A 26369-nucleotide genomic window follows, 5' to 3' on the forward strand; every position below is an offset into this window, starting at 1 on the left:
GCTTCCACACCCGTCGCGTACCTCGGCCGGTCTATCTGATTTGTCGCTGATCTTTCTATCTGATCTGCCTGGCTGAGAGAGGAGCGCTCTGATTGGCTGCGCTCTCAGCCAAGGCCCATAGCAAAGAAAAAAGTTTAGCAACGCCCCATACAAAAAAGCGCTTGAGTGACAGGCGCTGCACCAGAACAAACGGGGCTATTATTTCAACATTCGGTGGTCGATTAGAAAAAAAAAAAAAAGGGGGGGGGGGGGGGGAACATTAGTGGAAGCCGCACTATTAGGTAGGGTTATTAGTTTATTAAAATTATACTGATGAAAGGTCCTCTTTAAGTCAATGGGTGCCAGGACCATTTTACCAGATCCGGCACCATATGCAGACCGGACACAAAACCGCAGCTTGCAGCAGTTGTGTCCCCGGTCCAAAAACTTAAACCGGAACGGAAAGCATCCTGATCTGGCTTGGTCTGTTTTGTCCCCATGGACAATGAATGGGGATAAAGCTTTTTGCCCCGGTTTTGAGATCCTCTGCAAAAATTCTAAACCAAAATGCAAAACGCTATGTGAGGAGCCTTCGATTTCAGCAACAGGTGAGGAAGTCCACTCAAAGGGGCTGATCAGTCAGGCTAGGTGGGTGAAGGCTGAGTTTAGCTTGTGAATACACGTGACGCCTGAGATCTTAGTCTCTACCTGGAATGCTTATTTTAAAATCATGCGGGAAAGCATTCAAAAAGATCATATAGCCATTCTGACATGGTTTTCAAAGTAAGTGCACCGGCTTCATCAGGTCCAAGATCTATTTAATAATGTATGCAGTTTGAACTGTGAAATCTAGTGACCGATTAAACCGCCCGACACTAAGAAAGTTGCTGAAAAACAAAAAGTCCACAAACTGGCATAACTATTAACCACCCTGGTAAAAATGAGACATTCCCATCAAAAACAAGACAAACCCAACAGCACATAATGTTAGGCCTGGTTTATACATAGCGACCTCCCCCTCCCCCCCGATGGGAGAAAACTCTGGCGGTCAGCTAATGATCAGATCCAAATGCTATGACCCTTTCCACATAACGTCCTTACTAAGCACCAATGTCTTGTAAGAGCAGGTCGGACCACCGCAGCGCATGCTTCAAACCCAAAATCCAATAGACAATATAATGTAGCAGCTAAAACAAGCACAAGGATTTATTTACGTCCTAGAGCGCCCCACCACATGCAGTTATGCAGACGTTACCTGTGTCTGAATCTTTTTGATCTCCATTTGTCCCTACTGAGAAAGGCAATTTTCTTTTTGTAGTTTTCTCTTTCCCTCCATCACTTCGATCCAACTTTGGAGTTTTATTTAGGGAAACTTTATCTTTATCCTAAAAGAAATAAAAATCAAGAAAACATCTTTTAGTAAACCGATGAGGATTAATGGAAAAAAACCTAAACAGACCAGACTCTGGAGAAAAGGAGGTCTCCAACTGCAACCTTTTATACCTCGCAAGCCGCATTCCGCTTCTGGAAACCTGCAGACAAATGTTTATATCCGAAATGGACCCATTGGCACGGCACCACCACACAGGCCCCGGGGATGTGATGTGTAATACAGTTCACGAGGAGGACATGTGCAGTAGTCCCAGCTCCAATAATATGCCGTACAGCAACCATGGATGAAGCAAGAATCCCCATCCGCTGCGCCCAACTACTCCTAACTCAAGTGAATGAAGGCTGAGCTGCGGAAATCCGGCCACCGCACAGACCGCTCTGCTTCTGGCTCCATCCATGGCATGGTGTCTGTAGCTGCCTAGGTGTCGGACCTTCACTGGTCCAGAGGAGAGGACATCAATATTTAAAGATATCATCTGAGACGTTTAAAAAATGGCCAAAAGCCAAGAAGAAAACATTGCCCATCCTTTACAATCTGCAGCGATATTGGGCATGACGCATTCACATGCCCGTGCAGCCAATCACCTGCCTTGGTGGTCATGTGACCAATAAACATGATGTCATCGCTGTAAAACCAGTGCAAACCACAGAGGCAGAAGGAAATTTATAACGTGTGCAATTTTTTATTTATTTTTTGCCTTTATCTTGCACCTTTTTTTTATTCCGTCCTTTTAACTGCAGCTGCGATGTATGACCACGTAAATAGCAACGGCACAGACAATGGTCGCCTCTATTAATAGACGAAACAGGAACCAATATTGTCCTCCACATGGACTGCGGCCTGGTGTACCACCCAGAAGAATGGCAGGAAGCCGCGTAAATGTCACACATGGCATTCGAAGGTCTTGTGGGGATTAGAGGTTGACGGGTAAAACCTTGCAGTAACGGCCATGTGTCCACAGAGGAACCTGCAATATTCTGCACCATCAGGGCACAGAGACGATGCAGAAATCTGCAGGTGGTCTCACACTAGGGTCTGCTCCATCAGACGCTGCTCTGCAGGCCTTCACCGTCCTCTCTGGCGAGGAGGACGCTTCCTACATCTCGGGGCGGTGGTGACCGTTACTTGTGGTAATGTTGCATAAGATTGTGTAACCTCTGCAATGGATTCACGAAGCCGGCTTCTTCATTACGGTCAAATCTCTGATCCGGCAATAGCATTGGACAATACACAGAATACCTGCTCACATTACAGGGACATGCCCATGTCATATCCCTAGGACGTGATGGACGTGGATCCCTCTGGTATCCGGCTCCTACAAGTGGTCAGAACTACAGATATAGCAGAGCTGACTGCGCTATGCCACTTCTGTAACGCCCACACAAGTGAATTGAAGTTAAGTGGTTCTCAGAGTCCTGGATATTGAGGACCTCAGGAGAGGTCAATTTAGGGGTGGGGGGCACAGGGTGCCAACCTGCACCACTAATGTTCAGCAACCACTGGAGATAGAAGAAGTGGATGGAGTAAGGAGCCCTGCTGGGTTACCATTAACCTGCTTATTGCAGTTTGCAAATCATGGATCCACAAAATATGGACGGACTATGTGCGGTCTGCATTTTATTTGCGGACTTTTTGTGAAATCGGACAGATGCAGAAAGCACATGGATGATCTGTGTATTTTATGCATCCATATGTCCATTCCACAGACAGTATCCTATACTTGTCTGCAAAATGCGGACGTAGCACGGACTGCAAAACAGATACAGTTGTGTGCGCGGGGCCCAAGCCATTAATATCAAGAACTCATACAATCCCTTTAAGGAATCAGCACAGCAAGGGGAAGATATGTGGCAGAAGCATAGCTCCCTTGTATGGGGCGATGAGGAAACCACGTAGCACTGCCTGCTCTGTGGTCAGGGCCACCACACCCAGACTGTTATATCCCTTTAAATAACTCAGCCTAGCTTGGTACTTAAAGGGGTTGGGCGACTTCAGCAAATAACATTTATTAAGCATAAAAGAGGCACTTACTAATGTACTATGATTGTCCATATTGCCTTCTTTGTTGGCTTCATTCATTTCCCATGGTTATGACCACCGTGCACTCAAGCAGTGGTGGTCGTGCTTGCACACTATAGAAAAAAAAAAAAGCACCAGCCTATGTGCGCTCCCACGATCTCAGCCACCAGAGAGACCGGCACTTTTTCCTATAGTGTGCAAGCATGGCCACCACTACTGGATTGCAGGGTGGTCGTAACCATGGATACGAGCTGTGTATATTATGAAGGAAAAATGAATGAAGCAATATGGACAATCACAATACAATAGTAAGGGCCTGGTATAAACTTTCTCTACATGCTAAATGCCACTTGCTGACGTGAGAGACAACCCCTTTAACCCCTTAAGGACTCAGCCCTATTTCACCTTAAGGACTTGGCCATTTTTTGCAAATCTGACCAGTGTCACTTTAAGTGCTGATAACTTTAAAACGCTTTGACTTATCCAGGCCATTCTGAGATAGTTTTTTCGTCACATATTGTACTTCATGAGACTGCTAAAATTGGGGCAAAAAAGTTTTTTGCATAAAAAAATACCATATTTACAAAAAAAATTAGCAAATTTGCAAATTTCAAAGTTTCAGTTTCTCTACTTCTGTAATACATAGTAATACCCCCAAAAATTGTGATGACTTTACATTCCCCATATGTCTACTTCATGTTTGTAGCATTTTGGGAATGATATTTTTTAGGGATGTTACAAGGCTTAGAAGCAAATCTTGAAATTTTTCAGAAATTTACAAAAAAACAATTTTTAGGGACCACTATAGCTCTGAAGTCACTTTGCGAGGCTTACATAATAGAAACTGCCCAAAAATGACCCCATTCTACAAACTACACCCCTCAAGGTATTCAAAACTGATTTTCCAAACTTCATTAACCCTTTAGGTGTTGCACAAGAGTTATTGGCAAATGGGGAGGAAATTTGAGAATTTCATTTTTTTGCCTAATATTCCATTTTAACCCATTTTTTCCACTAACAAAGCAAGGGTTAACAGCCAAACAAGACTATCTTTATTGCCCTGACTCTGCCGTTTACAGAAACACCCCATATGTGGCCGTAAACTACTGTACGGGCACACAGCGGGGCGCAGAGTGAAAGGTGCGCCGTTTAGTTTTTGGAAGGCAGATTTTGCTGGACTGGTTTATTTACACCATGTCCCATTTGAAGCCCCCCTGATGCACCCCTAGAGTAGAAACTCCATAAAAGTGACCCCATTTAAGAAACTACACCCCTCAAGGTATTCAAAACTGATTTTACAAACTTTGTTAACCCTTTAGGTGTTGCACAAGATTTAATGGAAAATAGAGATACAATTTCAAAATTTCACTTTTTGGGCAGATTTTCCATTTTAATATTTTTTTTCCAGTTACAAAGCAAGGGTTAACAGCCAAACAAAACTCAATATTTATGGCCCTGATTCTGCAGTTTACAGAAACACCCCATATTTGGTCGTAAACTGCTGTACGGGCACACGGCAGGGCGCAGAAGGAAAGGAATGCCATACGGTTTTTGGAAGGCAGATTTTGCTGGACTGGTTTTTTGACACCATGTCCCATTTGAAGCCCCCCTGATGCACCCCTAGAGTAGAAACTCCAGAAAAGTGACCCCATTTTAGAAACTACGGGATAGGGTGGCAGTTTTGTTGGTACTAGTTTAGGGTACATATGATTTTTGGTTGCTCTATATTACACTTTTTTGTGCGGCAAGGTAACAAGAAATAGATTTTTTGGCACTATTTTTTTTGTTATTTACAACATTCATCTGACAGGTTAGATCATGTGGTAATTTTATAGAGCAGGTTGTCACGGACGCGGCGATACCTAATATGTATACCATTTTTTTATTTATGTAAGTTTTACATAATGATTTCATTTTTAAAACAAAAAAAAAATGTTTTAGTGTCTCCATAGTCTAAGAGCCATAGTTTTTTTTAGTTTTTGGGCGATTATCTTAAGTAGGGTCTCATTTTTTGCGGGATGAGATGACTGATTGGCACTATTTTGGGGTGCATATGACTTTTTGATCGCTTGCTATTACACTTTTTGTGACGCAAGATGACAACAAATTGCTTTTTTTTACACTTTTTTTTTTTTTTTTACGGTCGTCACCTGAGGGGTTAGGTCATGTGATATTTTTATAGAGCCGGTCGATACGGACGCGGCGATACCTAATATGTATACTTTTTAAAAAAAAATTCTTTAAGTTTTACACAATGATTTCATTTTTGAAACAAAAAAAAAAATCATGTTTTAGTGTTTCCATAGTCTAAGAGCCATAGTTTTTTCAGTTTTTGGGTGATTATCTTGGGTAGGGTATGATTTTTGCGGGATGAGATGACTGATTGGTACTATTTTGGCGTACATGTGACTTTTTTGATCACTTTTACCACCTTTTTTTGGGAAGGTGGGCAAAATTTCAATTTCCTAATAGTTTTTATTTTTTTATTTTTATGGCGTTCACCCTGCGGGGAAAGTAACATGACCGTTTTATAGATCAGGTCGTTACGGACGCGGCGATACCAAACATGTGTAGGGAATTTTATTTTTTTTCATTTTTAATCAGTGATAAATGTGTTTTTTGATTTTTACTTTTTTCACTTTTTTTTACCCAGACCCACTTGGTTCTTGAAGATCCAATGGGTCTGATGTCTGTATAATACAGTACACCATATAGTGTTTTGTACTGTATTTTACTTACACTTTGTCTGAACAGATCTCTGCCTTTAGCACAGATCTGTTCAGCACCATGAACAGAAGGATGCCTGAGACTGCGTCCTGTTGCCATGGGAACCTTCCCCGTCTGCTCAGTAGTGGTCAGAACTTCGCAGACTGGGAAGGGTAAGGAGGGGGGCTCTCTCCCTCTCCATCAGGGGGCTGCAAAGGCACAGCAGCCCCCCGATGGGAGAGGGAGGGAGCTCCCTCTTACTGTTAACTTTTTCCGGTATGGAAAGGGTTAAATGGCTAACATCTGCAAAGATGTCAGCTGTTTATACCAGGGTGTCAGCAATGTGCTGACACCCTGGTATACCCACTGAACACCAACCAATTTTCAAGAGGAGGCGGACGGGGGATCGCGATCCCGCCTGCCGCACCGCCCCACAACTCTCCCCCCCCCCCCCCCCCTGCACCACCTATATTTTAGGGACACTAAAGTTTCTGATCCCGATCAGAAACTGCAGAAAGCGCAGCAAACCGCAGGTCTGAATTGACGCCCATGCAGCCGCAGAAAACCGCCGCCTCTTGTTGATTGACAGGGCCAGCCGCGATCATCTCCTCCGGCTGGCCCTGTCAGCATTTCAAAAATCGCGCGCCTGTGTTGATTCGGCGCAGGCGCTCTGAGATAAGGAGGCTCGCCTCCTCAGCACTCCCTCAGTGCGCCTGCGCCGATGACATCACCGAAAGAGAAGACGCCATCGGCGCACTGAGGGAGTGCTGAGGAGGCGAGCCTCCTTATCTCAGAGCGCCTGCGCCGAATCAACACAGGCACGCGATTTTTAAAATGCTGACAGGGCTGGCCGGAGGAGGAGATCGCGGCTGGCCCTGTCAATCAACGAGGAGGGGGCGGTTTTCTGCGGCTGCTACCAGCAAGTAGACGCCCTACTTGCTGGTAGAAAGGTAATTAGCATATCGTAAAAGTACGTTTTTTGCTAAATCTACTGAACGAAAATTATTAATATAATGTATGGCAATATGGCAGGATAGGGATTATAAGTACACAAAAAAAATATATGAGTTTAGTGGGGTGACAGAAGCCCTTTAAGGCTTTATTTTATTTCGTTTTTTGTTGATCGCTACATTTTAAAAGCATTATTTCCAGCATAGCCTCTTAAGGACTTGCTTTAGACAGGGAAAGTTTTGTTTTGTTTTTTAAAAGGTCACTATTATGGAGGGGCAATTGTACTATTGTTTTTGGGGTTTTGCTTTTACAGTGTTCACAGTCTGGTAATAATGAAATATTAACTTTATACCAAGTTTATAGGTTTTATGTTTATTACTCTGGCTTTTTTTTATTACTAAGATTGCGTTGTGTTGTCATATTTATAAGTTTTTGTTTGTTTTTTGAGGTAGGCGAGCTATACCCTTTAAAGACACATGGAGCCTTTTGACCATTTCCTATTTAATATCTTTGGGGAGGCAATAGGAATTTTTTTTGTGTGTGTAGATCACATCGGTTAAATAATGAGATGTTTTAACAGATTGTTTGCAGGTTTTAATATTTTTTTTTATATTTTGAAAAGCACTCATGGGCAGGACATTTTTTAACGGAGGGGGCTGTCACATTTACAGGGCCTAACATTTAGCCCGGCCCTAACAGGTTCCTGCCTGCTCCGATTAACAGGGCAAGGACAGAGTCGGCTTCGGAGCAGTGGCATAGGCAGGACCGGGCAAATACTGCGGCAGGTGGGGGCTTCTTCACCTGAGGGGACAGTCCTGCTGATGAGAAACCGATTCGCTCATCTCTATTTTAAACATTTATTTTCTCCCAGCAAACCCTTTAAATAACTTATGTAAGACCATCCTTTCCATGTGCTCCATTAGCGCATATGGCTGTCACAGCAGGTAGCCCCCTTCTTGCACCACCCTTTTGCCACGGCGGGGCTGCACACGGGACTTCCTCCCTCCCGCGTCACCATCAGTCCCACTTCTATTTACACAATGAAGATGGTTTTAGGCATTTGCTGAAGAAATCTTTTCCGTTTTACACTGCGCCTCATCTAGGTACATCTATACAGCTCTATTGTCGTCATTTGGATTAGTTCACACCTCTGTATAAACTTTAAAAGTGACGTGTATTTGCATTTACACTTCAGAGACCAGACCGTTGACGACCCTACCCATTAGTAAATGAGGTCACATGCAATACAGAAACCGGCCCCTCCATAGACGCTCACATGGTCTCCACAGGGGATGGTCTTCACATGATGTCAGTGGCAAAAACTCTCCCCGACCGTCGTTCCACTACATCACCTCCCAACACTACACTTTCCAGTTAGAGAGAAAGGGGGCTGTATACATCTATGAATGACCTCTTATAAGGTCGTTCCCAACAGGTTCTCTGGGACTCAACTTTTCCAACGAGCTTCTTTATGGAAAGAATGAAAGTTTTCTATTTCTTGCTCAGCGGCAACCAGTTTCCCGGACTTCAGTCTCGGGGACTGTACAGTTGTGCGGCTGTTGATTGCGTACACGGTTGTCCACGTACACAGTGCAATTCCAGCACTGCTGCTCCGGTTTCTGTTCACACGGGGCAGCTGTAGAACGCAATTGACTGCTGCAGCCAATAACTGCCCTCAGTGGTTCTATGTGGTTTCCCGCTATGGCCAGTGATAGGATGCAGCCGTCACATGCCGTACACTGCTACTTCCCAGCTGCTCCATGTGAACAGAAACCAGAGAGGACGACCAGCTAGAAACAGCAGCGGACTAAGCGGAGGGAATTATTTTCTCACATTTAGGCTCCAGTTTGAATGGTCCGGATCTGTTCCGCAATTATGTGGACCGGGTACAGACCTATTCATTTTCAATGGGGCCAGAAAAGATAGGCAGTTTCTATTATAGTGCCGACCATGTGAATGGACCCTTAGGAGTGCTGGGTGATTTTCACGTAACATGGACATTCCCTCTAATAAGATATATAGTCCGTGGCACGTCTAGAACCAGCTGCACACTTTATGCTGCAATTACACTCACTGACAAAAAAATAAATAAAAAATACCGCACCCAAAACTCGGCGTGCACTTATGTCTCAGGCAGATATGTAAATTACTACAGGTGTGGTCTGATTAGACACTGGGTCTTTCCACAAGATGGCATAAAAAACGTTCCTTCCGTACGTGCCCTAGTAAAAGGCTCTCAGAGGCTACTTTTGGATAGCGTACATCTCAGTGAGAGATTGATGACTGCCTCTACAACACACATGAAGACATTTTGTCCAGTTGACAGAGGGTGCGCATCATTGGACTGAGCGGAATGGTCATTTCAGCGAATTGCCCATCATCTAGGTTATCCAGACCTAGCTGTTAGGAGGTGTTGGAAGCAGTGGTTTAGTGAGGGTATGCACTAGGGCTGCACCATATGGGAATTTTGTGCAATTGCGATTAGGGCCCTAAAAACTGCGATAACGTTATGCAATGCAATATTTTAAGGGAATTGTGCTAGAGGTCTATTTGCTTGGATTTTCAAGGCAAAAGCACAGAGAAATTACTGATAATGCTGAAATGTAGTTATGCTTAACTCAAGAACTGAAATGCAGTGTTTTTCAAAATAAAACATCTTTTACTAAATTAAATAACATATTTGCATTACTGCAAAAGTACAAAATACAAAACTTGCCATTTTCCTAATAGCACAGAACAGATAAACAGAATAAATAGAAGAACATTTGTTCATTAACATAACGACTTTCCTCCCTCCCCGCACGGTAACTGATGTATCGCCGGCCGCGCTGTGCAACATAGCGGCCGGCAATACATCTGTGTCAGCCACGTAAAAAGTCAACCATCGCTTTATAAGACGCACTGCCATTTTCCCCCCACTTTTTTTGGGGGAAAAAAAAAGTTAGTCTTATAAAGCGAAAAATATGGTAATACAATTGCAGCATTTTTGGGTCGGCCAATTGGCGATTGCGATATGGCGATTTATTGCGATATATTGTGCAGGCCTAGTATGCACACACAGTGAACAGGCACTGGACGGCCTAGACAGCTTTGCAGGAGGTGGTGGACGGCGCCCATTAAGTGTCCTGCCATTGAAATCCAGCAACTGTTGGCTTTGTTTGCTGTTGCAAATGAGAAAAATGGACTGCTATGGACTGGAACCATATTGTCCTAAGCGAAGAATACAGGTTCAGTTTTGGATCCCACACCAGTCTGGTTTGAGTATAGAGGCCTGGTGGTGAGCACCACAATCCTACCTTTGCTGCCCCAACTGCTGGTGTGATGGGGGGAGCCGTTACATACGACAGTCACCCCTAGTAGTGAATCAAGGAAGACTAACAGCTCAGCGATATGTGCAGGACAACGTGGTCCTCATGGCAGGGCTTCCACCTGGTATATTTCATCAGGAAAATGCTCGCTCACATAGCAGGGGTTTCCCAGGCAGGTCTCCTCCAGATTACAACGCTGCCTGGTCGCCAGATTCATCACCAATCCTGCATTTATGGGACCATGGGATCCAACTTGCCTCATCTTGTGCCCAGCCTACAGGCCCGTGCCTCATCTTGTGCCCAGCCTACAGGCCCGTGCCTCATCTTGTGCCCAGCCTACAGGCCCGTGCCTCATCTGGTGCCCAGCCTACAGGCCCGTGCCTCATCTGGTGCCCAGCCTACAGGCCCGTGCCTCATCTGGTGCCCAGCCTACAGGCCCGTGCCTCATCTTGTGCCCAGCCTACAGGCCCGTGCCTCATCTTGTGCCCAGCCTACAGGCCCGTGCCTCATCTTGTGCCCAGCCTACAGGCCCGTGCCTCATCTTGTGCCCAGCCTACAGGCCCGTGCCTCATCTTGTGCCCAGCCTACAGGCCCGTGCCTCATCTTGTGCCCAGCCTACAGGCCCGTGCCTCATCTTGTGCCCAGCCTACAGGCCCGTGCCTCATCTTGTGCCCAGCCTACAGGCCCGTGCCTCATCTTGTGCCCAGCCTACAGGCCCGTGCCTCATCTTGTGCCCAGCCTACAGGCCCGTGCCTCATCTTGTGCCCAGGCTACAGGCCCGTGCCTCATCTTGTGCCCAGGCTAGAAGTGCCCAACAGGGTCCTAGAGCCTTCTTTCAAATTTCCCTAATAAACTTCTCCTTTGGCCCTAATATTGTTATCACTAGTCACACATAAATGGCTTCATTCCATCAACTTCTTTGTATTTTTTGTCAGTGTTTAGATTGATTTGTTATTTTTTTAGGAAAAAAACTAACAGCATAGCTTCTTTTCCAATATCAGTGGTGGGCACAGGGTTAATAGCTACATTATCCTCCTCTATGGAGAAGGTAGTGTCCTCCTCACCGCCAACAGAAGAAAGCAGCATCTAATCCTAACTAGATCCAGGCAGATGAAAGGGTGGATATGAGATCAAACGCCGTCCACTGACCCAGAACACTGTACGGAGAGCGAGAACTAATAGGAAATAGAAATTGTATTAAAGAAGGAATTGCATTAAAGCATCTTCCCTGCGATTGCCTGCATGCCGCTCTATTCAGGGTCCGTGTTTACATGCGCCCTGATGCACGGTTCCATCTCTGCTCACATGGCGGCAAGTGCATGACCCAACACTGAAGCTTTAGCAGTGCCAGCTTTCAGAAATAGCCCTGGTTTACACGTGGGATTAGAGCGGGGGCGAGCCGTTACTCCGAGGCTCTTCTCTCTGCAACTCCCACGTCTTCTCCATTTTGAGAGGGGGAGGTGAGACCTTTCCCTGTCTGGCTCTGTTAGTCAAAGTAAAGAGGGCCAGACAGCAGAGCCTCTAGGAGTAATGACAACGCCCCCGTTGCTCCTAGCGGCTCATTTGCATATATTAAACCATAATTTTTCTCAGCAATGTGGACACACATGGACATGGGACCAACACAGATGTCTTCAGCTGCCAAGCGCACATGTAACAGGTCAGCCAGTGTCATAGGTACAAAACTGCTGACAGATGCCCTTTTTAAAGTCACAGATAATAAATCTGGCTAACGGCTCTTTCACACTTGCGTTGTTGTGTTCCGGCATAGAGTTCCGTCGTCGGGGCTCTATGCTGGAAGAATCCTGATCAGGATTATCCTAATGCATTCTGAATGGAGAGAAATCCGTTCAGGATGCATCAGGATGTCTTTAATTCCGGACCGGAACGTTTTTGGGCCGGAGAAAATACTGCAGCATGCTGCGCTTTTTGCTCCGGCCAAAAATCCGGAACACTTGCCGCAAGGCCGGATCCGGAATTAATGCCCATTGAAAGGCATTAATCCGGATCCGGCCTTAAGCTAAACGTCGTTTCGACGCATTGCCGGATCCGACAATTAGCTTTTTCTGAATGGTTACCATGGCTCCAAGGACGCTAAAGTCCTGGCAGCCATGGTAAAGTGTAGTGGGGAGCAGGGGAAGAAGTATACTTACCGTCCGTGCGGCTCCCCGGGGTGCTCCAGAGTGACGTCAGAGCGCCCCACGCGCATGGGTGACGTGATCGCATGGACACGTCATCCATGCGCATGGGGCGCTCTGACGTCATTCTGGAGCGCCCCGGGAGCCGCACGGACGGTAAGTATACTGCTCCCCCGCTCCTACTATGGCAGCTAGGACGTTAATAGCGTCCTGGCTGCCATAGTAACACTGAAAGCATTTTGAAGACGGATCAGTCTTCAAATGCTTTCAGTTCACTTGCGGTGTTACGGATCCGGCGTGTAATTCCGGCAAATGGAGTACACGCCGGATCCGGACAACGCAAGTGTGAAAGAGGCCTTAGGCTACTTTCACACTTGCGTTCAGAACGGATCCGTCTGCATTATAGCTTAGAAAAAATTCTAAGTGTGAAAGTAGTTCAGACGGATCCGTCCAGACTTTACATTGAAAGTCAATGGGGGATGGATCCGTTTGAAGATTGAGCCATATTGTGTCAACTTCAAACGGATCCGTCCCCATTGACTTACATTGTAAGTATGGACGGATCCGTTTGCCTCCGCACGGCCAGGCGGACACCCGAACGCTGCAAGCAGCGTTCGGGTGTCCGCCTGCTGAGCGGAGCGGAGGCTGAACGCCGCCAGACTGATGCATTCTGAGCGGATCCGCGTCCACTCAGAATGCATTAGGGCTGGACGGATGCGTTCGGGGCCGCTTGTGAGCCTTCAAACGGAGCTCACAAGCGGAGCCCCGAACGCTAGTGTGAAAGTAGCCTTAGATTGGCTCGACAGGCAACATATGTGCTCCATTTAGCTGGTAATTAGGGTTGAGTTCACCGCCACTGTGTGTGTATACAGTCAGGTTCATAAATATTGGGACACTGACACAATTCTAACATTTTTGGCTCTATACACCACCACAATGGATTTGAAATGAAACGAACAAAATGTGCTTCAACCTCTTAAGGACACATGACGTACCGGTACGTCATGTATAGTTCCGATCGCCGCCGCCCAGTGATCGGAACCCGGTGCCTGCTCAAATCGTTGAGCAGGCACCTTGGCTAAATGCGCCGCCATAAATATTGAGTTTGGTTTGGCTGTTAACCCTTGCTTTGTAACTGGAAAAAATCTTGAGGGGTGTAGTTTCTAGAATTGGGTCATTTTTGGGTGGTTTCTATTATGTAAGCCTCGCAAAGTGACTTCAAACCTGAACTGGTCCCTAAAAAAAAAATTCACGATTTGCTTCTAAACCTCTAAGCTTTGTAACATCCCCAAAAAATAAAATATCATTCCCAAAATGATCCAAACATGAAGTAGACATATTGGGAATGTAAAGTAATAACTAGTTTTGGAGGTATTACTATGTATTATAGAAGTAGAGAAATTGAAACTTGTAAATTTGCAATTATTTTACAAATTTTTGGTAAATTTGGTATTTTTTTTATAAAAATAAAAAATTTGACTTAATTTTACCAGTGTCATGAAGTACAATATGTGACGAAAAAACTCTCAGAATGGCCTGGATAAGTCAAAGCGTTTTAAAGTTATCAGCACTTAAAGTGACACTGGTCAGATTTGCAAAAAATGGCCTGGTCCTTAAAGGGTTAACTGCAGACTGTCAGCTTTAGGCTCCATTCACACGTCCGCAAATGGGTCCGCATTCGTTCCGCAATTTTGCGGAACGGGTGCGGACCCATTCATTTTCTATGGGGACGGAATGGATACACAGTTAGCATCCGCATTTGCGGAGCGCGGCCCCGATCTTCAGGTCCGCAGCTCCGCAAAAGATAGAACATGTCCTATTCTTGTCCGCAGCTTGCGGACAAGAATAGGCATTTCTATAGGGGTGCCTGGCGGGTGTGTTGCGGATCCGCAACACACCACGGACGTGTGAATTGAGCCTTACTTTGAGGCTATTTACATCCAAATCAGGTAAACAGTGTAGGAATTACAACAGTTTGCATATGTGCCTCCCACTTGTTAAGGGACCAAAAGTAATGGGACATTTGGCTTCTCGGCTGCTCCATGGCCAGGTGTGTGTTATTCCCTCATTATCCCAATTACAATGAGCAGATAAAAGGTCCAGAGGTCATTTCCAGTCTGCTATTTGTATTTGGAATCTGTTGCTGTCAACTCTCAAGATGAGATCCAAAGAGCTGTCACCATCAGTGAAGCAAGCCATCATTAGGCTGAAAAAACACAACAAACCCATCAGAGAGATCGCAAAAACATTAGGCACGGCCAAAACAACTGTTTGGACCATTCTTAAAAAGTAGGAACGCACCGGTGAGCTCAGCAACACCAAAAGACCAGGAAGACCACGGAAAACAACTGTGGTGGATGACCGAAGAATTCTTTCCCTGGTGAATAAAACAGTTGGCCAGATCAAGAACACTCTCCAGGAGGTAGGTGTATGTGTGTCAAAGTCAACAATCAAGAGAAGACTTCACCAGAGTGAATACAGAGGGTTCACCACAATATGTAAACCATTGGTGAGCCTCAAAAACAGGAAGGCCAGATTAGAGTTTGCCAACCGACATCTAAAAAAGCCTTCACAGTTCTGGAACAACATCCTATGGACAGATGAGACCAAGATCAACTTGTACCAGAGTGATGGGAAGAGAAGAGTATGGAGAAGGAAAGGATCTGCTCATGATCCTAAGCATTCCACCTCATCAGTGAAGCATGGTGGTGGTAGTGTCTTGGCGTGGGCATGTATGGCTGCCAATGGAACTGGTTCTCTTGTATTTATTGATGATGTGACTGCTGACAAAAGCAGCAGGATGAATTCTGAAGTGTTTCGGGCAATATTATCTGCTCATATTCAGCCAAATGCTTCAGAACTCATTGGACAGCGCTTCACAGTGCAGATGGACAATGACCCAAAGCATACTGCAAAAGCAACCAGAGAGTTTTTTTAAGGGAAAGAAGTGGAATGTTATGCAATGGCCGAGTCAATCACCTCAGCTGAATCCGATTGAGCATTAATTTCACTTGCTGAAGACAAAACTGAAGGGAAAATGCCCCAAGAACAAGCAGGAACTGAAGACAGTTGCAGTGGAGGCCTGGCAGAGCATCACCAGGGATGAAACCCAGCGTCTGGTGATGTCTATGCGTTCCAGACTTCAGGCTGTAATTGACTGCAAAGGATTTGCAACCAAGTATTCATAAATCAAACTTTCACTTTTTATTATTATTCTGTCCCATTACTTCTGGTCCCTTAACAAGTGGGAGGCACATATGCAAAATGTTGTAATTCCTGCACCGTTCACCTGATTTGGATGTAAATACCCTCAAATTAAAGCTGACAGTCTGCAGGTAAAGCACATCTTGTTCTCTTCATTTCAAATCCATTGTGGTGATGTATAGAGCCAAAAATGGTAGAATTGTGTTGATGTCCCAATATTTATTGACCTGACTGTGTGTGTGTATATATATATATATATATATATATATATATATATATATATATATATATATATATATATATATATATATATATATATATATACACACATATACACACACACAATCCTGCACCACTGCATATTTACAGCACAGGTATAAATTATAAATTGGTGAACGTCCAGAAGGGACTATATTGTGGTTTAAAGTAACATACTAAACATGGCTAAACTGTTGAGTCCTGCAAACCCAAAACGTAGTGGGCCTGGGCTAGTTAAAGGGGTTGTATAGTTCCAGGGGTAAGGCGGACAACGCTAGGGATCACCCTCAAATAGTAACTGCTTGGTAGTACTTACCTGGCAGATCCAGCTCCACCGCTCCAGTTCTCCCAGCTAGACTGTCTCTACGCAACTTCAGTTGTGAATGTAGAAAACACGTCACTGCCAAATCACTGGCCTTAATGGCGCACCAAACATGCAAGGGATAGGCTGCGGCGGCCATGTGTTGTTGACGTCACTACAGCTGCCGGATAACCAGAGCCCAGCCCAGCTTACCGGAGCTGTTGGATCTGCCAAGTACTGATGAATTTCAGGGAACTCCATAAGCAGAAATATAATTATTCAATTGGCATCGGCAGATATAAATAACACGGAGCCTTTGCCCGGGAGAGATCTGCAGAACGGTCACTAATGTGATTACAGAAATGACCGTGAATCCCCCGGATGCAGATAACATGGCAGGCTTCCTCTTATCAGAGCCCGGGCTGAGAGTCTCCATCTCCAGGCCACACAGCGGCAAATCAAACGCCAGGGTGCAGGTCGTCAACAGAAATAACCAGAGGGATTCGCCAGTTCTGCGACGAACAGCCTCCAGTAACATTCTGCCTTTTTTTTTTTTAAAGCTGTAAAAACCACGTCATTGCTACACACGGTGGTGGGCGGCAGATATGTCCTGTAACTCATTGCGCTAAGTGATCAAAGGGAAAAGCCCGGCTGTGATGGGGTCACCGGGTTTCATTGACCTGACCGTGGATGGGGGGAGCGATGCACAGTCAGCCCTGAGGTCCTATGAAGGACCCCGGGGCGATCAGTAAGCCTGCTCTTGGGGCACAGCGCCCTCGTGCCGCCCTGTTCCACAGAATACATTAGCATACAGGAGTAGGTTAATACATTTTAAGTGTGAAAAAAATCAATCACATAATGGAATAAAAAAAATATATAAATGTTATAAAGTATCAAAAACCCTCCCCCATAAAAACCTTTACTGTAAGATACATTTTATTGTTAACACAACAAAATAAAAACATTTGGTATCCACTGTAATAATCTGTAGAATTTAATTAATCAGGTTATTTTGTTTGAAACATGAACAGCTTTGTTTTTTTTTTTCGACATAAATTTATAAAATGTACCGGTATTCATAAATTTTATATGTCCTCTTGAACAATGTCCAAAAATAGCTCAGAAAAAAACCTCATGAAAAAAAAAAAAAAAATCAATCAGTCAAAAAATAAAGTTAATGAAAGAAAATGAAAAGGGGATTCCGAGATTTTTTTTACCTGGTGACCTATGCTCCGAATAGGTCGTCCGGATCTGATCGGTGGAGGCTTATTGAAGTGAGTGGGGCTGAAGCTCGAAAACAGGTTTGGTCATTGAGAGGTTAAAGGGGAAACCGGAATACACTGGGTGCTGCCGATTCGTTCTCCCAGCCGGCCACATTTACCACGCTGGAATGGTGATGCCCACAAGTGACCTCTCCAGCCAATGAAATGCCTAGTCAGGTGCACCACTGAAGACACTAACTGGCTGCAGCGGTTACAGGATGTTGACATGAGGTCCGCTAGCAGAGTAGGTACATGAATGGCAGGCGTACAGACTCAGGCACCTGACCTGCACACATTTTCAACCCTGTAGCGTCCCTTGAAGGTCACTTTAACCACAAAGACAGAAAAAGACAGATCTGCAAGCAGCAAAGTATGAGAAGTGGAAAAAGTAAGTCTGCAGCCAAAAGTGAAACCATATGCACTGAGCACTTCTACCAGTTTATCATCAAAGCAAAACTGAGAGAAACTACTAATAGCAGAAGGAAAAAAAATATATATATATTCATGGCGTCAATTTTTATGTAATGACGTACAGCAAAACATGGCGGAAGCATTACCATATAACCATTATGGCTCCAATTCCAACCTCTCAAAGTGGCTGTGTAGTCTTTGCATTAAACGAGGCAAAACTGGGAAATTGATGAGGAAGGGACCTTTAAGTCTACCAATAAGACCAGCACAGGCCATAATCCAGTATCGTGTCTTCTACAACACCGCAGCAGCTGACGGATAAGTTGAGCATCATGCGGGCCCTTACCTCCTAACAGATCTGCCCCCGTGCTCCGGCAGCAGGGGTGGGCTTCTTTAGCCACACATCTCTGGATAGGTAGCAGCTAGAGCGGTTTTGTATGGTTTAAAAGCTGGCATTTCAATCAATACCAGCACAGCATTATCTTAACCACATTGGAAAATAGAGCTGTTAGAAATCAGGATGGCAGTGAATGCAGCTGAAAGTGAAAGTAAAGGCAGATTTTACTCAATTTCAATCTGCAACATCTCCTGCCGGTGTTGTGCTAATGCTGCAATTCTGGTCTTGTATGAAAGATTGGACTGCCACATGGGCCACGTCTCTAGCTGCTACCAATACGGAGATATGAGCATCTAAAGCAGCCCCTACAGCCTGATCTGTGCTCGGGCAGAACTGTTAGGTGGTTAAAGGGGTTGTGCCAAGAGTTAAACTTTTATCCAACCCATCAAATAGGGGATAAGAGTGACTGGTACCGATCACAAATCTAGTGTCTCCTTGCTTAGCTATGGCGTTTCATTCATCTCTATGGAAATGCAAAAAAGCTGAGTACAGTGCTCAGCTCTGTAGCAATCATGAGAAGAATGGAAGAGCAGTGCACACCCGACGCCGGCTCCATTTACACAAGGAGACACGGACCCCCACTACTGTGACCATGGATAAGACTTGGTGCAGTGTCACACAACGCACAGGACATTAATGTAGAACAGTAATACAACATTAGACTAGAAGCCGGCTAACTGATCGTTCAAGGACCTCCATATACAACGTGCCATGAAGACTGGAGCACAATCATCGCCGGGCCGGGTGCCTCGTACCTTTTTCCCAGGTTGTTTTTCCACCATGTCGTAGCTGAGAGAGAATTCTTCTGGCTGTGGTGTTTTAGAACACCCACCCTTGGGCATCGTTTTGCCTTGCTTATTTGGCCTTCATTTATGCCCCTATCGCTTCGTCATCAACAGTCTGGAAAAAAATAAAAAAAAAATAAAAAAATTAGATCATTTTCATCCTCACCACATGATTTTAGACAATTTTCAGCGTCATGGGGGTGCACCACGACCCAAAATACAGTTGAAAATTCACATTCCATTTCTTTTGAAAAAGGGATACTCCAATCTGGGACATTTATAGCACATTGGTAGGAAATGCCAATCTCAGTTGTGGAACACCTCCCAAATCCAGAAGGGGCCCAACCACCCCAAGGAGAGTGGACTGCTGATGTTTTAATATATTAGCCTCTAGGAGCAACGGGGGCGTTACCATTACACCTAGAGGCTCTGCTCTCTCTGCAATTGCCACACCCTCTGCACTGGTTGACAGGGCCAGGCAGGTAAGACGACATTTTCATTGTGACCCTGTCAAAGTACAGAGGGGCGGCAGTTGCAGAGAGAGCAGAGCCTCGAGGTGTAACGGCAACGCCCCCTTTGCTCCTAGAGGCTCATTTGCATATAATAAAACATCTTTCTGCGCAATGCGGACACATAGGAACATGGGACCAACACAGACGCCTTCAGCTGCCAAGCGCACATGTAACAGGTCAGCCGGTGTCATAGAGGCCATTTGAATAGTAAAGGATTGAAGATTTCCAATGCTGTTGATGTGAACGACCGATTGATCTGACTCCCTGCAGTGTAAAGTACTTTAACCATCCCTCTGCTCAGGCCTTAGTCACGTCAGATCTGAAACAGATGTGTCCACAATGCACACTGCTCTCTGCTCATTTGTGTTGATAATCCATTATTTTATTTATTTTTTTGCCTCGTATGAACGCGCTCAGTTTTTTTTTTTTTTTTTTTTTTGGTTGTCGTATTTTCTTCAACAGGCCACAAATTCCAATCGAGCATAGGTGTGAATACGGCTACATATAAAAGAAGCAATGCAATTGTGGAGTTTCATGCTGCAAATCCAGAGGCACCGAGGAGCAGCCCGTGGACAGGTTTAGTGATTAGTCTACATAAAACAAGTCCCTTGTCACCAAATCACAATGTGCGAGCTGAAACCATATTCCATCGAAAGCAAAGCCACACATCCATAGCTTACATCGACCTAATCATCCTGCAAGGATCTGAACATTGTAATACCAGAGGACGAGACCGTGGCCAAGATCTGGACAACAAGCACCTGACGAGCAGTTTTACAGCTAAATGGACGAGGTTTCCAAATTTTTGCATGTCAACAGCAATTTTCTCTGCAAGACGGAGCAGACAGCACTTGAAAACAGACTGGATTGTGGTAAAACGGCTTGAGCCCTCACAGTATAAGTAACACATGGCCCCCATAATGCCCCCCCAGTGGAAATAAATCCCATTTTGCTTGTGGGAAAAAAAAATAATAATTCACCTCCCCACTTGCATGTGAGGGGACACTCGCTGCTCACTGTATGCAGCAGGACCTGACGCTTCTGATCACATGATGTCACCACACTAGGAGCGTCAGGTCCTGCTGCATAAAGTGAGCAGCGAGTGTCCCCATAAGTGCAAGTGGATTTATCATTTTATTTTTACCCTTGAAAGGTTTTTTTTGTTACTTTTACACAGTACCTGTATTTAAGTGTCGCACTTCTGTCTAAATGGCCACTAAAAAGGGTCCCATTGAGTTCAATGGCCATGAAAACTGTCAAAAATAAGACAGGCCCTATTTTTTGACCGCTGCTATTCACTGGTTTTGGTTCAAAATCACTGATCAAACACTGTTTAAGGGGCGGTCCGAGTCTTCACTTTATAAATGCAGGCAGCCATCTTTAAAGGGGTTAGCCCATGAATGTACCTTGTAAATTGTAAGCCCTCGCGGGCGGGGTCCTCCCTCCTTCTGTACAAGTTTGTTCATGCTTATTGCAATTGTCTGTACTATGTATGTGCGCCGCTCGTCACATGTACAGGGCCATGGAATGAATGGCACTTTAATAATAATGTAAAAATGACAACCTTGTTCTAAGGCTACTTTCACACTGGCGTTTTGGCTTTCCGTTTGTGAGATCCGTTCAGGGCTCTCACAACAAGCGTCCAAAACGGATCAGTTTTGCCCTAATGCATTCTGAATGTTAAAGGATCCGCTCAGAATGCATCAGTTTGCCTCCGTTCTGTCTCCATTCCGCTCTGGAGGCTGCCCGCAGCGTTTTGGTGTCCGTCTGACGAAACCGAGCCAAACAGATCCGTTCTGACACACAATTGAAGTCAATAGGGACGGATCCGTCTGTAATGGCTCAGTCTGAGGCGGATCCGTTTCAATTCATTTGAATCTGAGCATGCTCTATAAATGTCTCCTCCCCCAGCAAACATATCGGCCATCTTGGAAGAACTACACACCAAACAGGTAAGTATAGAAAGTTCTGTTTATCCCTCGCTCTCTCTCTTTTTGTATCCCTTTCTATCTATCTTTACTGGCTGGTATGGGGGCAGATTATGGTACTGGGATGGGGGTGCTTGGGCAGATGGCACAGAGGTGTGGGGTTGATGGCAAGGTGGGGGGGGTAAATAGGCACTGTGGTTGGGTCATTGAAAAGGGGGCAGATTATTGCACGGGGCAGGGGCAAAAGATGGCACTGAGTGGGGGCAGATTGCTGAGGTGTGGCTGATGGCAGAAGATGTACTATCAGGGGGGGGCAGATTAAGGCAGGAGGGGTTGAGCTGATGGTAATTGAGGGGGAAGATGGCACTGAGGGGGGGGCGAGTTGATGGCACTGAGGGGAGCATCAAAAACAAATTCATGTGAATAATGTTTAATTTTTTTAGCATCTCCAATAAAATAAATAATAATTACTGCAGTGTTCAAGCAACAAAAATTTGTATTCAAAAGTAAGTTATTGTCTATTTTGGTGTCGCAGAGTGATCCTGCAAGCAGTTCAGTCGCCGGAACAGGCAATCTGCGTGCAACCGGACAGCATTTGTAGACGGATGCGGATCAGTCTCACAAATGCATTGCAAGAACGGATCCGTCTCTGTCATACGGACAAACGGATCTGTTTCTATTTATTTTCACATTTTTACTGGTCTGCGCATGCGCAGACTGGAAGGACGGATCCGGCATTGCTGTATTTTTAATGCCGGATCCGGCACAAATACATTTCAATGTAAATTAATGCCAGACCCGGCAACTGATCCTAAATTTTGGACGGAGATAATACCGCAGCATGCTCCGGCCAGAAGGCCGTTCAGTGACTGAACTGAGGACATCCTGGACGGATTTCTCTCCATTCAGAATGCATGGGTATGAAACTGATCAGTTATTTTCCGGTATTGAGCCCCTAGGGCGGAACTCCGTGCCGGAAGAGAATAACGCTAGTGTGAAAGTACCCTAAACATGGTTATGTAGAGTGTTTAATCTACATTTGCTTTTGTATTATGTCTCTTACAGATGTCTGAAGCCTCAGAAACTATTTCAAGAAGGCCACCCAGAAGGCGCCGTCGCATACAACAAGCAGCAAGTACAATAAGATTCATAGCATTAATCAGTATGTATCTTTGTTCTAATCATCCACCAGCTCACCCGCTGCAGCACCATCACCTGTGGCCGGCTCGTTTAGGAACAGTCAACTAGATCCGCCAGGCAGGATCCCCCAGTCTGCTCCAGAGTTCGTGGGAGAGTTCGTGGGAGAGCCCGTGGCAGTCGGGGACGTGCAAGTATCAAATATGTCGTTTTAATTTAATTTTTTTGTACTTCTATAATTTTTCTTTTCCTTTTCCTTCCAGAGTTCAAGAGTCTCCACCGGGGGAAGATATGGAGTTCGTTGCCCCTCACATAGACAACGAACTCCTTATCCAGCTGGTGGAGGCGCGTCACGCTTTATGGGACCACACAGACCGCCACCATGCCGACCATCATGATACCCGGCGGCTCTGGAGGAAGATATGAAAGTCCTTATTCACTGGCTGGGGAAGGGGGATCTCACTGTGGTAAGTACAGCAGTATGTATTTTTACCTCATGTGTAATGTTAACCAAACACCATGCTAATATTTTAATATAATTATCACAGTTGACAAGGTTAGGGAGGGAGGGGGCGCGTCAACTCACCAACATTACATGCAAACCTTAATCCCCCGGATGGACCAAGGGACGCTCGAGCAGGTGCAGGAGTTTAAAAAATTTGATGAACGGGTCATGGGATATTTTGCACCGCCCCCCGTCCCACTCTTTTCAACCATCCCCTTTCCGCCATTCGTCCCTTTCTTATAGCTCCTTATTGATCATATCCATAACAATGCAGATTTGGAGATGTTGTAAAATAAAATATATCACTAGTGTAGCAAAACCATTCTTGTTGGCGGATTGAAAAAGTAGAACAAAAAGGTGTTTTAAAAAAACTTTTTATTTAATATAAGAGAAAACAGTAAAAAACAAGTACACGACATTATCCTGCCAACTCCCTCTGCCCGCTTCAGAAACAAAGTAATCGGTGAAACTGTCCCTCATTTGGGCGACGTCAAGGGTTGACCGATATGACAAATTTTGCAGCCTGGCGAGTGTGCAATCCTCCACCTCTTGTGGGTCCAGGCGCAGCGGTTCCTCTGATAAAGGACAGTTATGTAGAACTACACAAGCCTTGACTAGATCGTCTATGGTTTCCACTTTGAGATGAATGGCTTTGGTGAGAATACAACTAAAATGCCAGAGGCGGGCGCTCTCCACCCGTCGTCCAGCTCGTGTCAGTCTGTAGTTAAACAGGCGCTTTGTAGTATTCAAGTCACGGCTAGAGGACGGCTTTATGAGGTTCTCAACATAATGTGCGGTCAGCAGACCAAAAAAAAATCCCTTAAGGGGTCTCTAACTAATATAAAAGTATATCTTTATTCATTCGTGTTAAACGCGTGATTCCCTAATTCTATAAAGGGACATCTAATGTTAGCGAGATGTGGCATATATTAGCTCATCATATATTGGACTATCCACCGTCAATTGTTGCTGCCAACAACTCAGGGACGTACTTCCAGTCCACGCTTATTCATGTGTAAACCTATCATGGTGTATCACCCATGAGGGCACTGGGAGCAATGGAACAGTTATGCTGTTATGTATCCGATTTTATACAGAAATAGATATGGCCATCACTGCCTTTTCATGGCACTAGGGTATTGGCTGGGTAAGAGTTAATTATTTTAATTGTTTTTTATTTTGTGGCCCTCAGTGCACTGTTACTAGTATGTGCAGTGGCCACCACGTCTCCACTGTCCAGAACACTCTGTATATCCAGCACGTAGTGACTTGGAGGCGATTATACCTTTTTGCAACAACTGGTTATGTTTTTCATCAATTGGCAACACTTGTATATTGTCCCTCTTATATTGCTAGCACTGTGTGTTATTGGTTGATTGCGACAAGGTAACCGAGTTTAAAGGTCTCTCCTATAGTCCATTACCCATTTACTGTGCCTGATCTTCCTAGTCCGCTGAATCGGAGCTTATTCGCCGTTAGCGTTCTGCCATTTGTCAGCATCTAATCTAAAACGCTCCCTATTGCTCTCACTGAGATCTGCCTAAAGCTTGGCGGTACACCATAGCACCCCTCCCAACATGTTTCACCATTACTGTGGCTTCGTCAGGGGAAATGGGGTCCTTAGCGCTAACTAGTACACCATGGTAGGTTTACACATGAATAAACGTGGACTGGAAGTACATCCCTGAGTTGTTGGCAGTGGATACTCCAATAGATGATGAGCTAATATATGCCACGTCTCACTGTACTCTGAAAGTTTTAACATTAGATGTCCCTTTATAGAATTAGGGAATCACGGGTTTAACATGAATGAATAAAGATATACTTTTATATTAGTTAGAGACCCCTAAAGGGATTTTTTGGTCTGCTGACCGCACATTATATTGATTATAACATCCCGAGGGTCCCTATTAGGGGGTGTGATTGGACTCTTTAGGAGGTTCTCACACAGTTGGCTACGCCTCGTCCCCCTACTACCGCAAATGGTATTGGAGGTCCATCAGTACCTGCCAAAGGTCTCGGAGGGGGCAATCCAAATTCCTTTGAATACAGGAGGTGTCCCATAGAGGAGTTTTTGAAAACCATCGAGTCATTTGTCCGTCCATGCGCTCCAATGTCAACAGCCGCATTGGCCATCAAGATAATTGAGAAATATATTTTTTGTAGTTAAAAAAAATTCGGATCCACTTCCAGAAGGTTTTACAATCCGTATATCTTTGCCATCCACAGCTCCTACACAATTAGGGAATTGGCTTGTTTCCAATAACTTGTCTGAAGCCACTGTTCTGTTGTTGGATGTGGGATGTAATCCTCGTGCAATACCTTCCACAAGGCACGACCAGTATCGCGGACTAGACCGGAGATCGTCGAAATTCCCATGCCATATTGGTAATGTAACGATGTCGGACTTCCTCCAGTAGCAAGAAACCTGTAAAAAAAAAAAATATATAATGAAAAGTAAAAAATTTTTTTTTTTAAATATATACAAAGCTATACAAATAAGACCATTCCTTTACCTCATTGTCCCCATTAGTCGCTCTGCAGGAGAGTGGCCCTTCTGTATCCTGTCTTTCAATGCGTGATGAAATGCGCTACAGCAGCTCGTCATAACTATTAACAGTCATGCGCATAGAATTGAAAATTTTTTCAGGATTCGCACAAAGCTCCAAATACAGGACAGAAAAAACGCCTCTGGTCATCAGTTTGGAAGTGATCGGGTGTATCCAATACCGGCGTCGTCTCCTTTCCTGGGCACGTCTTCTCCATCTCGCTTTCGGGATTAGAAACCTCAATGGCAGACGTAAGTGTGCAGGCAAGATGGTTCCAAAACACAAGGAGCCTGAAAGGAGGTTTAGCGGCTTAAAAGTGTGTGGACACAGACACCTCCTCAAAAACGGATCCGCTAAATGGAAGCCAAAACGGAAGCAAAGCGCAAAGAATGGATCCGCTTTACAGATGGATCCGTTTGGAGTTAAAAAGTTGTCTGTTTGCATCCGTTTTGCAATTTTTGAGACTGATCCGTTTTAAACAAATCCGTGAAACGCAAGTGTGAAAGTAGCCTAACAAAGCTAGAACCAGCCCTGTACCTCACATGGATCCAGAGATCTCCCCAGTCATTGCTCCAAATGATAGGCCAGATTTATTTCAATCCGTCCGCTCAGAGGGCGTGACCTTT

The 26369-nt window shown here is 44.9% G+C and overlaps 1 protein-coding gene across 1 annotated transcript in view; it reads right to left on the minus strand.

The window, feature by feature from the left end:
• Nucleotides 1–26369, minus strand: part of ANKRD11 (ankyrin repeat domain 11) — a 163337-nt gene that overhangs the window by 37181 nt on the left and 99787 nt on the right. Inside the window, exons 3-4 of the mRNA XM_040409901.1 lie at nucleotides 19083–19227; nucleotides 1235–1364 (exon numbers count right to left, since the gene is read on the minus strand). Coding sequence (XP_040265835.1) covers nucleotides 1235–1364; nucleotides 19083–19169 — 217 coding nt within the window. The 5' untranslated portion in view covers nucleotides 19170–19227. The remainder of the gene's footprint in view (nucleotides 1–1234; nucleotides 1365–19082; nucleotides 19228–26369) is intronic.

The sequence above is a fragment of the Bufo bufo genome, chromosome 10 (genome assembly GCF_905171765.1).
Source record: "Bufo bufo chromosome 10, aBufBuf1.1, whole genome shotgun sequence".
NCBI classification, from domain to species: Eukaryota; Metazoa; Chordata; class Amphibia; order Anura; family Bufonidae; genus Bufo; species Bufo bufo.